Source organism: Fusarium poae, chromosome 1 (assembly GCF_019609905.1).
Source record: "Fusarium poae strain DAOMC 252244 chromosome 1, whole genome shotgun sequence".
Classification (NCBI taxonomy): domain Eukaryota; kingdom Fungi; phylum Ascomycota; class Sordariomycetes; order Hypocreales; family Nectriaceae; genus Fusarium; species Fusarium poae.
Genome location: NC_058399.1, coordinates 2,703,143 through 2,721,257, shown reverse-complemented (window position 1 = coordinate 2,721,257; position 18,115 = coordinate 2,703,143). Strand labels below are relative to the sequence as shown.

Sequence of the window (18,115 nt, the reverse complement as noted above, 5' to 3'; positions counted from 1 at the left end):
TGAGGAAGAAAGCGCAGAATACACATGCAGACATAAAACAAACAATATAATAATCCCTCTAAACTACATCCTAAAATAACTATATGCTATGTACAATGTATACAAGTTCCTAAACTCCATTTCTATGCATTTCTACACTGTGCAACCCTCATTATCTGGGATGGGGGAACTCGTCATCCATCTGAAGTCGTACTCCAACATTCATACTGATAAGCTCCTGCACAAGCAGCTTCGCTGCATACGGCATCGTCATCTTTGTAACCTCCCTAGTACTCTTGCATGTGTGACAGTAGCCCTTGTACCCGAACAGACCGCACTGCTGGCAGATATCAATCTCGGTACCGTCTGAACTGATCATCAGACGTTCCAGCAGCAGCTGGGAAGCGCCGTAGGCGATCAAACAATCACGTTCCATTTCTCCCAAACGTAAACCACCGTCTCGTGAACGACCTTCTGTAGGTTGGCGAGTCAAGATAGCTCGTGGACCTCGGGATCGAGAGTGCATCTTGTCTTGCACCATGTGCTTGAGTCGTTGATAATAAATGGGTCCGTTGAAAACATATGCTTCCAAGGGTTCTCCAGTGATACCAGATGTAAAGTAGTCTTTGCCCTCCCACGAAAATCCATGGTCTACCAGCACCTGGCTCATCTCCTCCAGTGGGTGAGAGCGGAAAGCATCACCAAAGCCATAGTCGGGTCGACCATGAATAATGGAAGCCTTTCCTGTGAGACATTCGAGCAGTTTTCCGACAGTCATTCGAGAGGGGAAACCGTGAGGGTTCATGATAATGTCAGGGCTCAATCCACTGTCAGAAAAAGGCAAGTCCTCCTGTTCAACGATGATACCCACGACACCCTTTTGACCGTGACGAGACGAGAACTTGTCACCTAGCTCGGGACGTCGAGTCTGTCTGGTCTGGACCTTGATGACGGTGGTATCCTTCTCTGTCTGCGAAATCATAACCTTGTCGATATAGGCAGGGTCTGCAATTCGGTAAGAAACAGATGAATCGCGGAACTCGCCAGGTCCGCGATCCAGTCCAATACCAGTGCTGGTCTGGTCGAGGGGCGTTTCCTTCTTGACCATGGCCTCGCCGCTGTTAACCTTATAACCAACAATAGCAAGACCATCGTCATCCAAAGCCTCGTGCTTTGGAATGCGACGCTTTATTTTGCCTTCGCCCTCGTTCTCGGGATCTCCAATTCGTTCCCTGCGTCCGTTAGGGTACTTCTGTAATTCCGTTGTGTATTTTCTGAAGACTTGACATCGGCCAAAGCCTCTGTCGACTGACGCTTTGTTCAGGACCAAAGCATCTTCAATATCGTATCCTGAGTACGACATGACAACAACAGTGGCATTTTGTCCAGCAGGAAGCTTGTCGTAGCCAATGAGTTGAATGGTCTTGGAGATGACCATGGGTCGCTGGGGGTAGACAAGGGTGTATAAAAGTGTGTCGATACGGTTAAATTGATTATAAGCGATTGCTCCAATGGCTTGTTTACCCATAGCACATTGGTAGGTGTTTCGAGGGGACTGATTGTGGTGAGGGAAGGGAATCAATCCCGCAACAGCTCCAAGGACAGTGAATGGCTCGATTTCCAAATGAGTGGTACTCTGGGTCACTTGGTGCTCGTAAATGGTGATAAGCGCGTCATTCTCCTCGTTCACGTCGAGATATTCGACGATTCCACGGTTCAGGAAGTCGTCAAATGTGGCCTTGCCCATCTGGAGTAGTCGCAGGTGTTCAGGCTTAAGCTTCTGCTTGCCGTTTTTGACAATAATATAAGGCCGGCAAATTCGTCCTTCATCAGTGGCAATATGAACAGCGTTGAAGTGGGTGTTAATGTTAATACCAACAAATGGAGAGATCCAACCTCTTCGACGCATCGTTCTAAACTTTTGGGCAAACCGTTTCGGGTATCGGGTCAAAGCGAACGGTGTACCGTTCACATGAATGATATAGCTCCCTTCCCGGTGCATCTCAGCACCGGAGAAGTTGCGGATAGGCTCGACAGCAGCATCAAGTGTAAAGATCCATCGTTTCACGGGTTCTTCATCAACGTTGGTGGTGATGTGAGTCATCAGAGCCAGATTCTTCACCAAACCACAGGCTTCACCTTCGGGCGTATCTGACGTACAGAGCATACCCCACTGCGATGGCTGTAGCGCACGAGGACCGGATACCTTTCGTGTCTTCTCGAACTGACTGCTGATTCTTGTCATCATGCCAAGAGCAGCGATGTAGCTGAGTCGACTAAGGACATGGGTGACACCCGCTCGGTTCATATTGAAACGTTTGACATTCCAGTTTCCAGTCTGAATGGCACGGTTAATTCCGTAACCGATATTGTTGGCGTGATTGCTGATCATGTTCACGGCGTCGAGAGGCACAGCCCGGTTGTTTTTCTTCAGAAACTTGTCAATCGACATCCTGACGTTGGTGGTGAACTGCTTGAACAAATCTTCGAACAGGAGTGAGAGAAGTTGGCCAGCAAGCTCAAGTCGCTTATTTCCCACGAAATCTCGATCATCCACCAGCTTGGGGTTATGAGCAGCAATGAGAACCCTCCTCGTCATCATGGCCACGTAAATGGCCTTGGGATAGAAATCAAGACCCTCAATGGGTACGTGAGCAATAACCAGATTGGCCAGGGCATCAAGACCTTCCTCGACGTGGTTACGGCGCACCTGAGGGCCAAATATTCCTCTGCGAGGAGCCATCTTAACCCTGGTTCCAATGTACTCCAGAGCTTGGTGTTGAGTGAAAACACCAACCTTGGTCGCCTCGTCAAAGTTCACCAGGAATTCATCCTGGTATCGTCCATCGGATCCTGCCACGAGTTGCATGATTTCCATGTCCGACAAGCCACCCAGAGCCTTAAGAATGATAACAATCGGAATTCCCTCCACCAAAACATTGTGTGTGAGGAGAATTCTGTCTTTCTTTAGAGTAACATACGTCTTCGATTTTCGCTCGTGTGTTGAACTGGTGACTGAAGCCGAAATGATGTTGTTCTTCTCGTCTGCTTCGACAATGATACGATTCTTGCTCAGTTGCTCCTGGATGAGAATGACCTTCTCTGTTCCACCAATAATAAAATAACCACCAGGGTCAAGCGGGCATTCGTTCATCTCCTCCATCTTTGTGTTGTTTGCGCCACCAAGACGACATATGGAACTCTTGAGCATAACTGGCATGCGTCCCAGAGGTACATTCTTTCGTACAATTCTCTGCTTGTCTCGGATGTATTGAATATCGACGGAAATAGGCGCGGCATACGTCATATCTCGCAGACGACACTCCATGGGAGTGACTTCGGTATGTGATTTAGCATCCTGCCAATCTTGTCGCCGAGGCGTGTCGACTCGGATATCTGTGAATCTAGGCAATGCAGTCAGTAGGATGGACGGTAGTAACATACTCGGGACCTACTCTAGCCAGAAATTGCTGTCCACTTCGCTTCGGATAGTTCGGTTGGCGCGCACGATATCCTTGATTTCCTGCTCGACGAAGAAGTTGTATGAGTCAATGTGCCTAGAGTTCTTGTTAGCAATTGCAGAAAAACGCGACTATACTATACACGAGATACATACTGCTTGACAAGACCTGAATATAGATTAGCAACAGCACTTGTAATAACAATCGGCCATCTTACCCTTGACTTTAAGGAAGGCTGGTAAAAGCTGGAACTTGTCCTCCTTCGTGGAAATAGGATCAGTAAGCTTCTTGCCATTGTAAAATGGCTCTAGAAGGGCTTCGAAGCCATCGTCGACCGTAGGCATCTTGAATGTCACCTAAGAGCGCACATCTACAACGCAAGATTCGAGTGCGTGTTTGCGCGGACTGACTACCTACTTTTTTTCTGCGGCAGCTTTGCGATAGCTTCGCAAAAAGTTCTTGCCCCGCGGTCATAGGTGGAGCCGACTCGGCTGGTTGCGCCACGGTGGGGGACGAGCGCGATAAGATACGGATCACGTGAGCCTTTTCGATTCCAGCAATACTCAATAGCACGCATTATGACAATGAGTAGATGGAAGTAGTCAGGTAATATCATTTTAATCAATATCTTGCTCCTTACATCATTTCTTTTCTGATTAAATTTTATTGGGCTTTGTATGAAGACGTAGACATTCTTAGCTGCTAGTTTACCCTATAGCTGTCTATAAGAATTGCATCAACATTCAATGTTGACTAACTTTGATGATCGTTAATGTAGGGATCGCTACGAGCCACAGCTATAATTCTTTCACCTGATAGCACAGTAACAGAAAATATCTTGAGGGTCCTCAATGGATATGCTGCGACCACAGTGGGATGGATCACCAATGTCACTCTTGGCGTCGACAATTAGCTTCCTAAATACTAACGTTGATCCTGACTTCTCGAGTTGCGACGTAGTAGAGTGGGACAGCAAAGCGACTAGGTTTCAAGGCAGGTAGCTTGCTAGGCCACTTGCAAAAGCAGGAGGTAAAAGTCGGTGAAGGGATTGAGTCTTCTCTACTGTGAGGGGGAAAGTTAGGTGAGCCATAAGAGTAAACAGAAGCAGCTAGTGATTTAATGCATTTTGTGGTTGTCAGTGTTAAATCATAGCCACTGCTTTACTTTGTTTATAAGTTATTGACTTGCGTCTTTTAGGAGCGGTTCATCTCATTCAGACTGCACAGAATACTCGACTGTTGGGGTTGTGTACTGTACACTGGGAAAAAGCAAGCAACGATTCGTAAAGCCATTTCCAATATGCTGTGTCTTCGCAATGATAATTTCACAATTGTGCAAGAACAGTTCCTGACAACAACATACGCAATTTGCAGTAGAGTGGCTACCACAGCCCGACGGCAGTGGCTAAACCAAAGCAGCTACCAAGTTCTGCTCTGCCTCCCGTGTGTAACAGTTTGGTCAAGGTAGACTTCGAACCGACGTAGCCGAGGGTCTTTTGTGAAACCCTGACATCGATATGGAACCAACACCTCGTGATCTGACAGATTTTACAACAACATTAGAAGCTGACTGGCGTATACCAGGCAGTACTGCGTAAGGTCAAGGGAAACAGAACGCCAAGTGCAACACAGACCAAGGCCACAGCAATCCAATGATTGGTCCCTAGTCGGGTTCCATCAACAACGATGCGATTTCAGTAAGGAGCCACGCTGCATCAGGTTGGACCTCTATGGGCAGCTATTGTCAGCTACGTATAGCTGGCTTGAGGCTGAGGTATGAATGATTTTAAGTGAAGCGTCATGCGGATGAATGTTTGGAGGCGGTGAATAAAACCAATAACCATAGACCGTCATGTGTCGATTGTTTGTGGCGGATGAAATGGCTGGCGATTCAAGGCACCTGTGTTGCCGAAATGGAGTGGTGATACTTTTGCGGACTCGGTCTGTGACGAAATCATGGTCCTGTCAAGCCGAACAAGCTCCTACTCCTGGCCGATAAATCAAGAGCAGTCTGGGGACGTGTTAGTTTGACTGCTGCAGTTCAATATGGGTTTTTGGGTGACGTGCAGGAAGGACAACAACACCAACCAATCGGCGAGGTACAATTGAGGGGACGGGGATGCGCGCTTGGTCCAGGTCTTGCGTGCCTTTGGAAGACAGGGGTCCTGAGAGATATCAATCGCTTCCACTTCCCTTGAAGGAGTGTGGTCCGTTGATGCTCATGTCTTGGCTGTTAAAGATCTCATCTCCCCATTGCCTGAGAGTGGGAACCCGGTATATATCCCGGGATGTGATCAATAGAGGAACCACAAGTTGTGAAATTAAAATAGGCGGTTCGTCATTGTTTAGAGTCTGAGAGAAACATGAAAGAGGGACTTATATCGAAAAGAGGGACCTTCTGTGCGATCATACAACAGCCTATAAACTTTTGGGAGGGCAGGAGAGGTGACTTGAAGTTCCGTCGTAGTTTCCTTTGTGGGAGAAGCTGAAATGCAGGATCCAATAGCATCTGCGACTATCTCACCTTCCCTTCCCTGCATGTCTCACAGCTTGTAATTCGTCCTTGTTTTCCGTTAGTTCGAAATGTTGACGAGTTGTCATTTAGTGCGACACTTGTAGAGTCAGGAGGGATAAAAACTCCGGTAAAAATTCACGGCTAAGGAATCATGAAGGAAAGATAGTAGGGTCCTATCGTTGTATCTGCCACCGTCAGGGTCCTACTATTATGATGCATAATCCCTGCAACCCTCCATGCTCTGTCAAGCTGCGGTTCAATGCAAGATTCGATCCAAGTGCTGCCATAGCTTTGACGTCTACCTGCTAAAGCAACCCACTGCCTTCCATGTACAAGCGGAAGCGACCAGAAGGACTGAAACAAGTCTGACTGCTTGACATGCTTGTCTCAACATACGATGGGACCTTCAGCACATCTGATGGCTTGTACCACGTAACCATCATCAAAAGACCTCCTGCGGATTCGGATGAGAACATCCCGAGGCGTTTCTACACTTTGGTGTCAAGTTGGTTGGGCTTTGCCATGATGAGCATCAGCTTCCCATGAAAGAATGAGACCCTGCAATAAACCGAACTTTCTATTTAGATAGTTACTTCTGGAACATGTTAATAGACCAATTACGCATCACTATGGCCACTAACATTATTGATGTGCCTAGCCGTTGCGCGAAGTGGACATTGTATCCAGCCTTCCATCCATCCCTCTACCTCCGTCCCGTCCCCTGGCAGCTGGAGAGTTGGCCTTTTATGGTGCCTGGCTTGGGTTCCACTGGTAGGTGGCCTTGTTAGTGGTTTCTTGGACTCTTTTGGATAACAGTTGCTGTCTGCAACTGTCTTTGAAAACAACTTCATGTGTCTTAATATATTCATCCGTCATATACCCGCAAGTACCTGTTTACAGTAACGACACTGGTGACTGTAATCCCAAGACTTTGGTTTGGCTGAGACGTATGTACATATCCGTGGTTTGTCAAGAGCTTTAATTTTGAGCCAGGCAGATGATACCTCGCAGGATGAGCTCGTCCTTTGTGTTAAAAATATATAGTTATAGTAAATTGACAACGAGAGCTCTTTTATGTTTCACAAGTACACAAATAAGCTTTGTTGTCGAGAAGGAAACTCATAGATTCTCCGGACCACTGAAACGAAACCTTGTCGTTCCCTGTAGTGCTTTACCGTCCCTGGGGCGCATCCTCGTTCATGCTCCATCCTTGACCTGTAACTGAACCCTGCATCTCGGAGCTTCAACGACTTGCCTTTTACTGACTGCTAGTCCCTGTCCCGTGTCCACAGCTCCCCACGTCTGACGCCGACCTCCAGAGCCGAGCGCCAAACATCCACCCGCCTTAGGCCAGGTTCCCATTCTTCTAGTGAGGTCCCATCACCGACTGGACGTTTTTTTCTCCTTCTCTTCTATTATCATCCTTTCCTTATTCCTTATTCATCGATCGCATTTCGCACCGCCCATCCCTCTCCTCCAGACCAGCTTGTCGCTCCTGGCTTTCCAGGGCGCGCTGTAAGAGAGAGAAAACGTGTAGACCATTGTATGATCACCGACAGACCCATCTTGTGTTAGTTATTACCGAACAAGACACGCGCCAAGTGTCCGTTGTACGATTGTTTACTCCCACCCACGTACGGAGTGTTATTTCAAATCCAGGTTGGTTCATCTTTTTTGTCCAGAGTTTCCGTCCGTCTCTGTTTCCTATATCGAGGCATCTCAAGGAAGGAACCAGCTGTACACCTACCTCAGTAGGTGTCTAGTACCTTCCTTGTCATCCTCGCAACTGTCCTCTTCAGCTTCCATTTATCAACTCTACCTCGGCGCGCCGCCTATCATAGCATCAATGTACCATCGAATCTTATATCACTCTGTTCTGCCTCTCCTCTCTTCTCATCCTCGGCCAAGGGTAGCATGGCGCGGCGAATACAAACATGCACCCCGACCACCCACCGCCACTCGCCGACATAGCGCAGACCGGTATTCGTCCATATATTGATTGTCAGATGTCCACTCGCATGGCACGCCCACTGAGTAATGATCGTACGCCCATGCTACCTTAATTCCGACGATATGGCAAGCCAGAACCCTTCACAACCCGCAAATTGTCACTTGCTGGCTCGGGAGATAGAAGAAGACCGTCAGGAACAGAGTGTCAAGATGAAGATGATGTATTCGTTCGATGTCCTCCCTTTCCATAACCAACGCCCATAGCACAATTGTCATCCTCAATACCCTCACCACCCTACCTCTCGGTATATCTTAGTATTCTTTCCAGTTGCACCATTCCGAATCCAACGTTTCAACCTTGAACGAAGCTCTGCTCTTTATTCATGTCTACAAAGGCTTGTCGTCCGCGTGGCTTGAGACTCCATCATCCCTTTCAACCCAATTCATCGTCCTCTGTTCTAAACACCCTACCTACCTATCCTTATTTTCTGTATACAATACGGGTACAGATACATACACCTATCATCACCCTGCTCGAGTCCACTGGCCATTTCAGTTCTAGTCGAGGCGTGCCAACCTAGTCCCTACGAACCCCCTGGGCTACCTACCTACCTACCTACGTTACCTGAAGGAGCCCAGTTCCAAAAGACACCCCCCATTCCCAGTGCCATATCCACACTGACCACGTCCACCCCGCCTCTCAACAACGTTCCATCCAACGCCTTCGGCTCTTTTTGCTCTTTCTCTGCTTCATCTTACATCGTATACAGTCGCTTTTGCTGATACTTGTCTGTTTCTCTCATGTCTCTAGTGTCATAGACTGAGACCGCTTGCCAATTCGGCGTGTACTATCTTGTATCTATTAGCCTGCCATGGACGAACTACGCTTTCGCTCTCAGCAGTCCCCGCGGGGCAACGACCCGGCCATGCACTCGTTTGTCTCACCTCCTCGAAATGCCTCCAGAATGCCGGCCCCCCAAGCCAACCCTCACGTCGGAGCTCACGACCATCGATCTGGCCTTCCCCGCCGCTTCACCACCGACTCTGGCCGAGTCCCGACGCTATCTACCTTAGGTGCTCAGCGAGTGCCAGAACCCCCCCAGGATTATAATGTGAGTAGACAAGATATTGTGGATTTATCACCACTTGTTTGATCTTGAGACTTCTGATGACTTGTTTCTGTTTTGGGATATTGGGTGTCGCCAACGTAGTATTAGTAAATGCTGACATACTTGATTGTAGGCGATGCAAAAGGTGCAATTGGTACGTTTTGAAATTGGTTTCCCGTCTAGCTCTATCACATAGTCCACGACTGTATAATTCGAAAAACTCCCAAGTTCCAAGCGATGCGAAATTCAATGGCACAAGTTTTGGTCGCTGACTAACAAACTTAGATCGAGAAGAAGAAGATGGAGTACGAGCGCATCCGGGAACAAAGGCGGCGTTTTGAACTCGAGATGCAAAAGCTAGACCAGCAACAACGGCGGGAAGCTTTGGAGCTTGCTCAGATGGAGGAGGAAGTTGGTAGAATGGGTGGCCACCAGTCCGAGCCTACGACACCCCCAGAATACCGCGACAACTCTGGGTTCCCTACGTTTTTGTCACGACCGAGCCGATATTCGATGTCCAGCTTAACCTCCCCGCCAGGTTTCTTTAACCGCGCCGTTAGATCCGGTTCGCAGCTTGCATCTCCCCAATCTGGTATAAGACAGGCACGATTCGGCTTCGACGACACCACAACACAAATGCCTTCTCGCTCTGTCCCAACTACACGCCGGAATAGTGACGACGAGAAGGAGGAGGCCGTTCGACAGGACCCAAGTAGCCATCGGTCGGGTAACTCGTAAGTAAACAAGCTACTATTGCATGCATCACGAGCCCGCGTCGTTCCAAGTGGCAGTTGTGGCCAAGATCCTGAAGTCAGGAGGCCCGAAGAAGCTTCATCAAGTTCGGCTGGGTGGCAGGAATTTGAATGGGCTCGAATCCAAAACGTTAAGTGCTTGGTTCAAGTCGCAGACAACTATAAGAGGCCAAATACTGTTGTAGCGAATGGTATAAATTAGAAATTGAGCCAGCAGACTCTCCTGAGCTGGTTATGCGAGCTTCCCTAGTGGGGAAAGAGATTGAAGACATCAGATGCAGAGGCAGTGATTCACTCTCGCTCTAGCTCGGGGGATATAAAAGCCTGAAGTTGATCCCCCTACTCGAGTGTCGATCAACTCTTCTCTCACACCACAACACTTCTCAAAACAACACCTTTCATTCAGACCAACCCTTTCTCTTCTTCAATTGCTTCGTACATTACACCCTGCAAGCACATCGTCGAAAAGAGCTCTTTCGTCGGAATCAGGTCACCTTTGATCACTGTACTCAGTATCGAACACGCACTTCCAATCCATTCAGATCCTTCTTCAAGAGCTTTCCCCGAAAGACAAACAAGCAAACAAAACTAATGATGATTTCAAACGACAGCATCAACCGCTACTCAATGCCCGTGACCCGTTCGCGCACTGGATTGTACGACGTGGGCCTTGATCAGACAAACACTACTCGTTTCCTTTTTGGCGACGAGGATTCAAACGGACTGAGCCACAGTGTTCCTGACGAAAACTTTCCGACTCTCGTTCGCCGTGACGAACAGATTGTGAGTTTACTTTTCATCTAGTCCTTGTTCTTCATCCTGTTCCATATATTGTATTCCCTCGACCGTTTTTAGAGAGTTGGTGCTGTGGATGGTTTGAAAAGAGACTATCTTTCAAGATTTTATACATCCTCTCTCAGACCGAGACTCACAACTGAGCTCCACATTTCCCCCAGAGGTGCAGCTTCACCTCAACTTTGCCCCTACCATTCACCTATTTACTTTTGTATTTAACCTTTGGTGCACAATTGTACCCCCTGCCCACTTGCGCAGTCCACATTTCCTTCTTTGTCTTTCTATTGTCGGCCTATTGTGCAACACGATTTTGAGCTTTGCTGGTACCCTCGAGCGCCCCACCTTAGATATATTGCTGCTATTGTTGCTTCATTGCCTGACCCGCATTGTTACGTTCGACCCTCTGCGTCCTTGGTCGCATGGAACCTTGCCCTATCACTCCCTCCTTAACCTAAACCAAATTCATCCTCAAGATTTTGGAGTCGTGTTGTTAACTCTCATCGTCAGCAGAATCTTTCGTCGGTCAACGGAACCTCCAACATCGTGAGCGATCTCGTGGGCCTCGCCTCTCGGCCTGCTTCCCTCCGTCATTCCATTGATCTCAAGTACATCTCCGAGAACGCTATCGAACCCAGTTCTATGATGTCTCCCTCTGGTAACGGCAATATGGCCACACCCCCTAAGCTACAGGGCTCGTTCTCTTCGAACGATGTTCCGACTGTCAAGAGCCCAGGAGGTTCGTCCTCCAAGGCCAACACCCACGCTCAGCAGCATTTCCACAATCACAATGCCAGCCTCGGTCGAATTCCTGCTGGTGCAATCCATCGCGGTCATAGCCGTGAGCTTTCTTCTGACAACGCTGCTGCCAGCCGTGAACAGTCTGGATACCCGTCCATACAATCTGCCCTGCAGGCCAGTGCTGCTCCCTTTGGGCCTAGCACCACAGCTCCCGCCCCAGCATCTATGGGCAACGCTCCAACTGGCGCTCCTTCCATGAACAGCAACTTCAACAACGGGTATTATCCTATGAACGGCTACGGCGTTCCTCAAGGTGCCCCTCAGGGCAGTACCCCTCAAGGGGTTCCCCAGGGTGCCACCCACCAGCCCGGCACTTACAATTCGAACATGCTTGCGAACAGTATGCAGCAGATGAGCATGAATGGAGCCAATGGTGGCAGCATGTATCAGCCCCAGAACTTCAACGGATACAATGCTGGTCACTACAACCAGGGCAATCAGCCTCGCGACAGCCAGGCCCGTGTCATGCAACATCGCCGCCAGCTTGACAACGAAGGTGAGTGATTCGTGGGATGATAATGTACACTTCATACTGACTTTCTATGTAGCCATGTCCCGCTTCCAGAACATGCCTCTCGAGTCCTTTGTAGGTACGATCTACGAGCTTTGCAAGGACCAGCATGGCTGTCGCTACCTCCAGAAGAAGCTCGAGGAGCGCAATCCCGACCAAGTTCATATAATTTGGAACGAAACCAACAAGCACGTCATTGAGCTCATGACGGACCCGTTTGGTAATTATTTGTGCCAAAAGCTCCTAGAGTACTGCAATGATGACGAGAGAACCACTTTGATTCAAAACGCTTCCCAGGATATGGTCCGCATTGCGCTCAATCAGCATGGTACACGCGCCCTCCAGAAGATGATTGAGTATGTAAGCACTCCTCAGCAGGTTCACATCATAATCGAGGCCCTGCGTTTCCGAGTCGTCGAGCTCATCCAGGACCTCAACGGCAACCATGTCATCCAGAAGTGCCTCAATAGACTTCCTCCCCTTGATGCTCAATTCATCTTTGATGCCGTGGGCAACAATTGTATCGAGGTTGGCACCCACCGACATGGCTGCTGTGTTCTTCAGCGCTGCATCGACCATGCATCTGGCGATCAGAAGCTTTGGCTCATCCAGCGCATCACCGAGCATGCGCGAATTCTTGTTCAGGATCCGTTTGGCAACTATGTCGTCCAATATATCATTGACTTGAACGAGCCTATCTTCACTGAGCCTATTGTTCAGACCTTTAAGGACTGTATCACCCAATTGTCCCGCCACAAGTTCAGCTCGAACGTCATCGAGAAGTGCCTTCGCTGCGCCCAGCCTCCCTCGAAGGACCTTATTGTGGACGAGCTTCTGCGTAACCAGGAGATGGAGCGCCTTCTTCGGGACTCTTTTGCCAACTATGTCATTCAGACAGCCTTGGAGTACGCTACTCCTCATTACAAGTACCGCCTTGTAGAGGCAATCCGTCCAATCTTGCCTCAGATCAGAACTACACCCTACGGTCGTCGCATTCAAGCTAAAATCTCGGCCTTCGACAACCGCGGTAGCGCTGCTTCTAGCGGTCAAGTGACACCCGCCGATAATACCCAAGGTCAAATCCCTCTGCGGGCTACTCACTCTCGGGGTCTTTCTGGAAACGTTCCTATGCTTCAGGGCAATGGCATTCCTCCCAACGGTCCCATGTCCACTATGCGACAAAACGTGCCTGTCTATCCTCCTAACCCAACCATGAATGGCCAGGCCTCTTCCACTGGCGCACCTGTTCATCAACCCCAGTATGGACAGGCCCCAGGCAACTTTACCCCCAACCCTGCTTCCAACGGCGCTGCTAAGGGTAGCGCCGGCCCTACAACTCCTGCCAACGGCAACACCAACGGCAGCACGGGCAACGCCGGGGAGGCTCAGTGGGTTTAGACTGACAAGTCTTGCAATTAACCCGCCTGTATAGTGACGTTAATGATGGTTTTCGGTGGCACCGTGGTGTTGAGACCACTATGATTCACGATTTTCTTTGATCTGTCTCAGAAACTTGGCCAAAAGGGCGCAGGCCCGATTCGATCTATTGACACGACACCTCCAGAGTTGATCGTGTGTACATTATCAAAAGGGCGCTACAGGACAGCCGCTTATCCTGGGGTCTTGACTCTAGCATGCTTTGCTTGGGGAGAACGGCAGCGTATATGGAAGGGCAGACATCACGATTGGGGCGTGTACATGTATTTGGATCACTACGATCACGATCATCGGCATAGACGATTTTACCCTATTCGGCTTTTGTTTTTTCACTAGCTACTGCGATTTCTACTAGGGGACAACGATTCATGTTTGGGTTGTATGATTTCAGCAACTACTGAATTTATTGCTTTCTACTTGGGACATGAGAGACCTTGTGGGTAGGCCAGTAGGCTGGCCTAGAATGGGAGAGGGGGAGTGAATCCGAGCCTGTATCTAGACTAGGCCTTTGAAATTCCAGGTTCGCTATTGTTTTTATTCCACAGTTTGTGATGTGACCTTGAGTATGTGATGCTATCCGAAAGCCAAATGTTTATTAAATCTCACCCCAGTGCATACCTAGTCACAGCACATGCCCGGTGTGTGGACTGTCAGAATTTGAAACCAGAACTTCTTTTGACAGTTGTTTCTACTCCAGACGATGGTTATGATCAGTCATATTTGCCTTCAATGATTTACGCTACAATGTTATTCCAGGAAAATCATGCACAGGTCCTTGTTGCGTGTTACCTGGTTGCCCATTACCCTTTCTCCCAGCTCAAGCAATCCAAGCTACAGATCAAGAATATGCACAAACAAGTCAAGACCTCAATCACATAGCTATTCGAGGCACGAAGAGAATTGCTAAGTCACCATATTCAAGGCTTCCGCCTCTTGATATAATACCTGAGCTCCTTTAACTCCATGCCAGATCCATAACCACGCTATGCTATTCAATATGTATGATATGACACTCAATAATCACTCAGTCTCAGTTTCTTTCCAATATCACGACGGCGGGCTTGGGCAGCAGCAGCCCTCTCTGACACACGACTGTCAGATAATTCGAAATTCTCGCTGCGAGCCTTGAGAGCTTGCAAAAGCATACCAGCATCGAAAAAGCCATCTGCAGAGCATATTAGTAATTATCCACAGAACACTTGGAAAGATATAAGAACTTACATCCGCCCATTTCATCATCCTCGCTGAATGTGCTGCTCTCGTTCGTAGGTGACGTGGTGCCTGTGGCCGAGCGCAAGCTTTCAACTGCGGTGATAGGACGTCCTCGAGACTTGATGCGATTGAGAAGTCTGGGTCGTTCTACCTCTACCTCACGAGCACGGCTTGCTTTGCCAGTAGACATTTTGCGGTTGCCGATACGTAGGATACGACGGATCTCTAGGAGGTAACTCTCGAAGGTGTCGACGAATCGCTTTGTCTGGCGGTGCTTACTAGCAACACAGATAGCAAGCCCTTCGTCCTTGATAATGTACCCAATACCAAACCCGTCTCCTGAGGTAGGACCAAACCCGAATTGGCGAAGGGCCGGGTTACCACAGTTGGAAGTTGAAAGAATAGTGTTGTTGAGTTTATCCCATCCAGCATCGGCGAACAGGGCGGGAAGAGGGGCTTGGTCTCGGGATCGAGAGTTGACACTATAGCCGCGATCTCGCGTAGGCCTCACTTCGACGCCATCAACAGAATGGTGTGAACCTTGCGCGGGGCTGCCTACTGGTGATCCGCCCTGGTCTGAATATTCGTCACCGGGACTGGAGTAGCCGTTACTGTAATCGAGGTCATCATCTAAGCTCCGTTGCCAAACCGAGAACAAAGCATATAAGTGTCGATCGCAGCCCTCGGCCTTGGCGCATTGTCGTGTATTCGCGGTATGCTTCTGGCAAGCTTTCCTGAGCGCCTCAATTTTGGCCTCGGCAGGGTTTTCTGCCCAGAAAGTCTGGACGAAATCAACTACCTCTTCCGAGACTGTTCTGATTGCCTCGGTTCGACCATGTAGGAACATCTTGGTCATGGCAGGCTCATAAGTGCACTCAACACGACCGTAGAGACCGTAGTAGGCGGCCTGGAAAGCCATCTGAACAAACGCATCAGGAGAGAATCCCATAGAGGTAATGAAATTCTTGCCATAGTGGCTAAAGTCCAGTGTCTGAAACTCGTTCTGCTCAATCAAATCGGCTAAACGCGTCTCGGCAAAGCGAACAGCGACACTGAGTTCAGGAATCATATCCCACTCCAACTTCCGCGGGGTAACATTAACATCGCCGAAGCTCTCAGGGTCGCGCTTGGAGGGATCGGGACTAGAAGATGCCCATAGCGAAGGTGCCTTGCCGTTGATGGTGCGGGCAAATCGAAGAATGGTATCAGTATAGACGTCGCTAGCGAAGCGTAGAACTGTGTGGCCGTCCACACCAGTGTGCTCGAAGTTTATGCCAGCACTTCCGTTCTTACAGACAATGATTTGGAGCTTATCGTACCATCGGTTGGTGCAAGTACCGATCTGAACACCTTTCTCGATCTCGCTAGTACCGCAAAGCATATTTTGACAGAGTGCTGCAGCATCCGTGGGTTCTGCATAGTCCAGGCAAAGAACAAAGAGAGCAGTGTCTACAATACCGAGAGAATCGGCGTTGTTGGAGCCTGGCTCACTGGTCAAAACATCTCGAAGGCCGGACCAGACCTTACGGTTCTCGGTACTCAGTACTCCAAGAGCTCCCTTTGCAGCATCCTGGATGGGAACCTGGGTCGCATCATCGACGATGGTCTGTAGGTTGATAGTGATGTCTTTTTCGCTCATTATAACATCTGAGTTGTCGTCCAGCACGTCGAACCAGTAGAATTGGCCGTGGCACATGACAACAATGTGCTTCGATTCGGGATCTTGCTCGATTTGACATCCTTCCTCAGTGGGCACCCGAGCAGTACCAAAAAGTCTCGAGAATTGGTACATGCAAAGGGGAGTTCCCTTGACTTTGTCTGGGGCAAGTTCTTCCTTACGCACAGCACGTACAAATTCAAGTGACGAGACAACCAGAGAAGCGGCTCGGGTGACCTGGTCGTTGCGGGCAGGAGTCGGGTCATCTTCCAAAAGAAAGAAAGGGTTCAGGTTAAGAACAACGGGATTATCAAAGTTGAGATAAGAGTCGTACCCTGTGAAAGTTAGCACCTGGTCGTTAATCGAATGAATTTGCAACCTACAGAACTGTTCGATGTAGCTTGTCTTCCCCTCAGCATATGCCTTCAATTTCTCATGCAGCTCAGGACCATCGCCCTTAAGAAACTCGTTCACCGCATACTGTGTTTGTGCATGTTCACGAGCAGTCTGAAGTGGCTTAAGAGCTTCTAGATATTTCTTACAGCTGGCTTCTAGCTCTGGGATGGGTAGCTTCGGCAGCTTGTCCTGGTCTGCAAAGGTGATGCCACCATCTTTCTTTGATTCGTCAGCCATTGGATAGCGTTTGTAGTCGCCGCTGAGTCTTGGCGGAGAAGCTCGTCGGGGTTGAGCCAGTTCAGGGATGTCAGGGAGAGTCCGAGGAACGGTAATGCCGGCAGCTGTGGGTGCGGAAGATGGATCAGAGAGCCTCTCTCCAAGAGATTGAGGAGGAGTGAAGGTCCGGACTTGAGTCATGGTGTTAGTCTGAAGTATTGGAAACGAAGTCTAGTCGTAGATGGGTGACACGTTTGTGCTAACGTTGAGTCCGCGAAGAGCGGTCCGGTAAAAGTAGTGACAGTCTTGTTGAGGGCAGTAATATGTCATGGATAGAATGTTTTCTGGATAAGAAGGAATATGAGATGAACAACATAGACCAGACGGCCCAAATGAGAGGGCATATGGCTCTGATATAAGCAGAGCATTGTGACCTCGCTGACTTAGACAAGAGTCAAGTGGACCCTCCATACACCCCGTAGTGTACACACCCTTTGCGCTGCACTTCACTATCTGTGTGTAGTTTATTGGAGTAGCCGAGACTTCGGGAAAGAATCTGGGGTGAAGGCAGCCGGGGAGTATGATAGGGCAGAAGGACTTGGAGTAAGAGTTGGCAGTGATGAAACTTTTCCGCAAGTCCGATGCAAGACGTGCTCAGTACCGAACGGTGGGTTTAGGGAACATCAGGGTAGATTGTACCAGGCGTAGAAACTTACCGAGAGCGAGATACGCGATTTGGTTAAAGAAAGCGAGAATTCCCCGAGTTACAAGAGCCGGTAAGAATGAAATCGGTGCCGGATCTGGAGACCGTAATGTGGTGGTTATAAGAGCATACAGCCAGGATGATATGAAGAAGACTACCCAGTAAGGTGTCTGTCTGTCTTGGAGGAATAACCGAGCAGCCTGTAGAAGTGAAGTAGGTGCAGTGCCGCCAGGTGCGAAGCGTTTGCCACGAAATCTTGTTCTGTCCGTTTTGAGCGTGTGCGTTACTGTTACGGATGTTTCCCGAGCATTGAAAGTGGTAAAGCTGGAGTTTCGGACGACGGGATGTTCAAAATATGGTTGCCAGACGCAGACTGTGACGACAAGCAGACTTGATAGATCGAGGTCTAGAGCCAAGAGGATCCACTCTTGAGAATAGTTTGGGGTAGTATATCGACTGCTTCTGAGTGGCTGAATAGTGTAAATCATCAACGTTGCTATAAAAGCCGTAACGGAGAGTGTCCGGTAAAGTCTTCTACATATGATTCATAAACCCCAGGTTACAGTCTAGGTACTATCAAGATGAGGGGAATCCATTGATTTGGGGTCCGTTCGAGTGGCGAAGC

General features: G+C 48.9%; 3 protein-coding genes across 3 annotated transcripts; 1 reads left to right on the top strand and 2 right to left on the bottom strand.

Moving 5' to 3' along the window:
- Positions 1-151: 151 nt before the first annotated feature.
- Positions 152-3,784, bottom strand: RPC2 (DNA-directed RNA polymerase III subunit; the record flags this gene model as incomplete). Its single annotated transcript, XM_044845498.1, has 4 exons — positions 152-3,383; positions 3,435-3,536; positions 3,596-3,608; positions 3,658-3,784. The coding sequence occupies 4 exons, from the start codon at positions 3,782-3,784 to the stop codon at positions 152-154; spliced, it is 3,474 nt and encodes a 1,157-aa protein (XP_044711414.1).
- Positions 3,785-8,776: 4,992 nt separating this feature from the next.
- FPOAC1_000888 (uncharacterized protein) lies at positions 8,777-13,267 on the top strand (the record flags this gene model as incomplete). Its single annotated transcript, XM_044845497.1, has 6 exons — positions 8,777-9,016; positions 9,147-9,167; positions 9,299-9,747; positions 10,377-10,548; positions 11,068-11,854; positions 11,907-13,267. 6 exons carry the CDS (start codon positions 8,777-8,779, stop codon positions 13,265-13,267), a joined length of 3,030 nt encoding a protein of 1,009 aa, XP_044711413.1.
- Positions 13,268-14,319: 1,052 nt separating this feature from the next.
- On the bottom strand, positions 14,320-17,978 carry FPOAC1_000887 (uncharacterized protein; the record flags this gene model as incomplete). The annotated part of the gene is made up of 4 exons (XM_044845496.1): positions 14,320-14,471; positions 14,528-16,510; positions 16,559-16,978; positions 17,504-17,978. The coding sequence occupies 4 exons, from the start codon at positions 17,976-17,978 to the stop codon at positions 14,320-14,322; spliced, it is 3,030 nt and encodes a 1,009-aa protein (XP_044711412.1).
- Between the last annotated feature and the right edge of the window lie 137 nt (positions 17,979-18,115).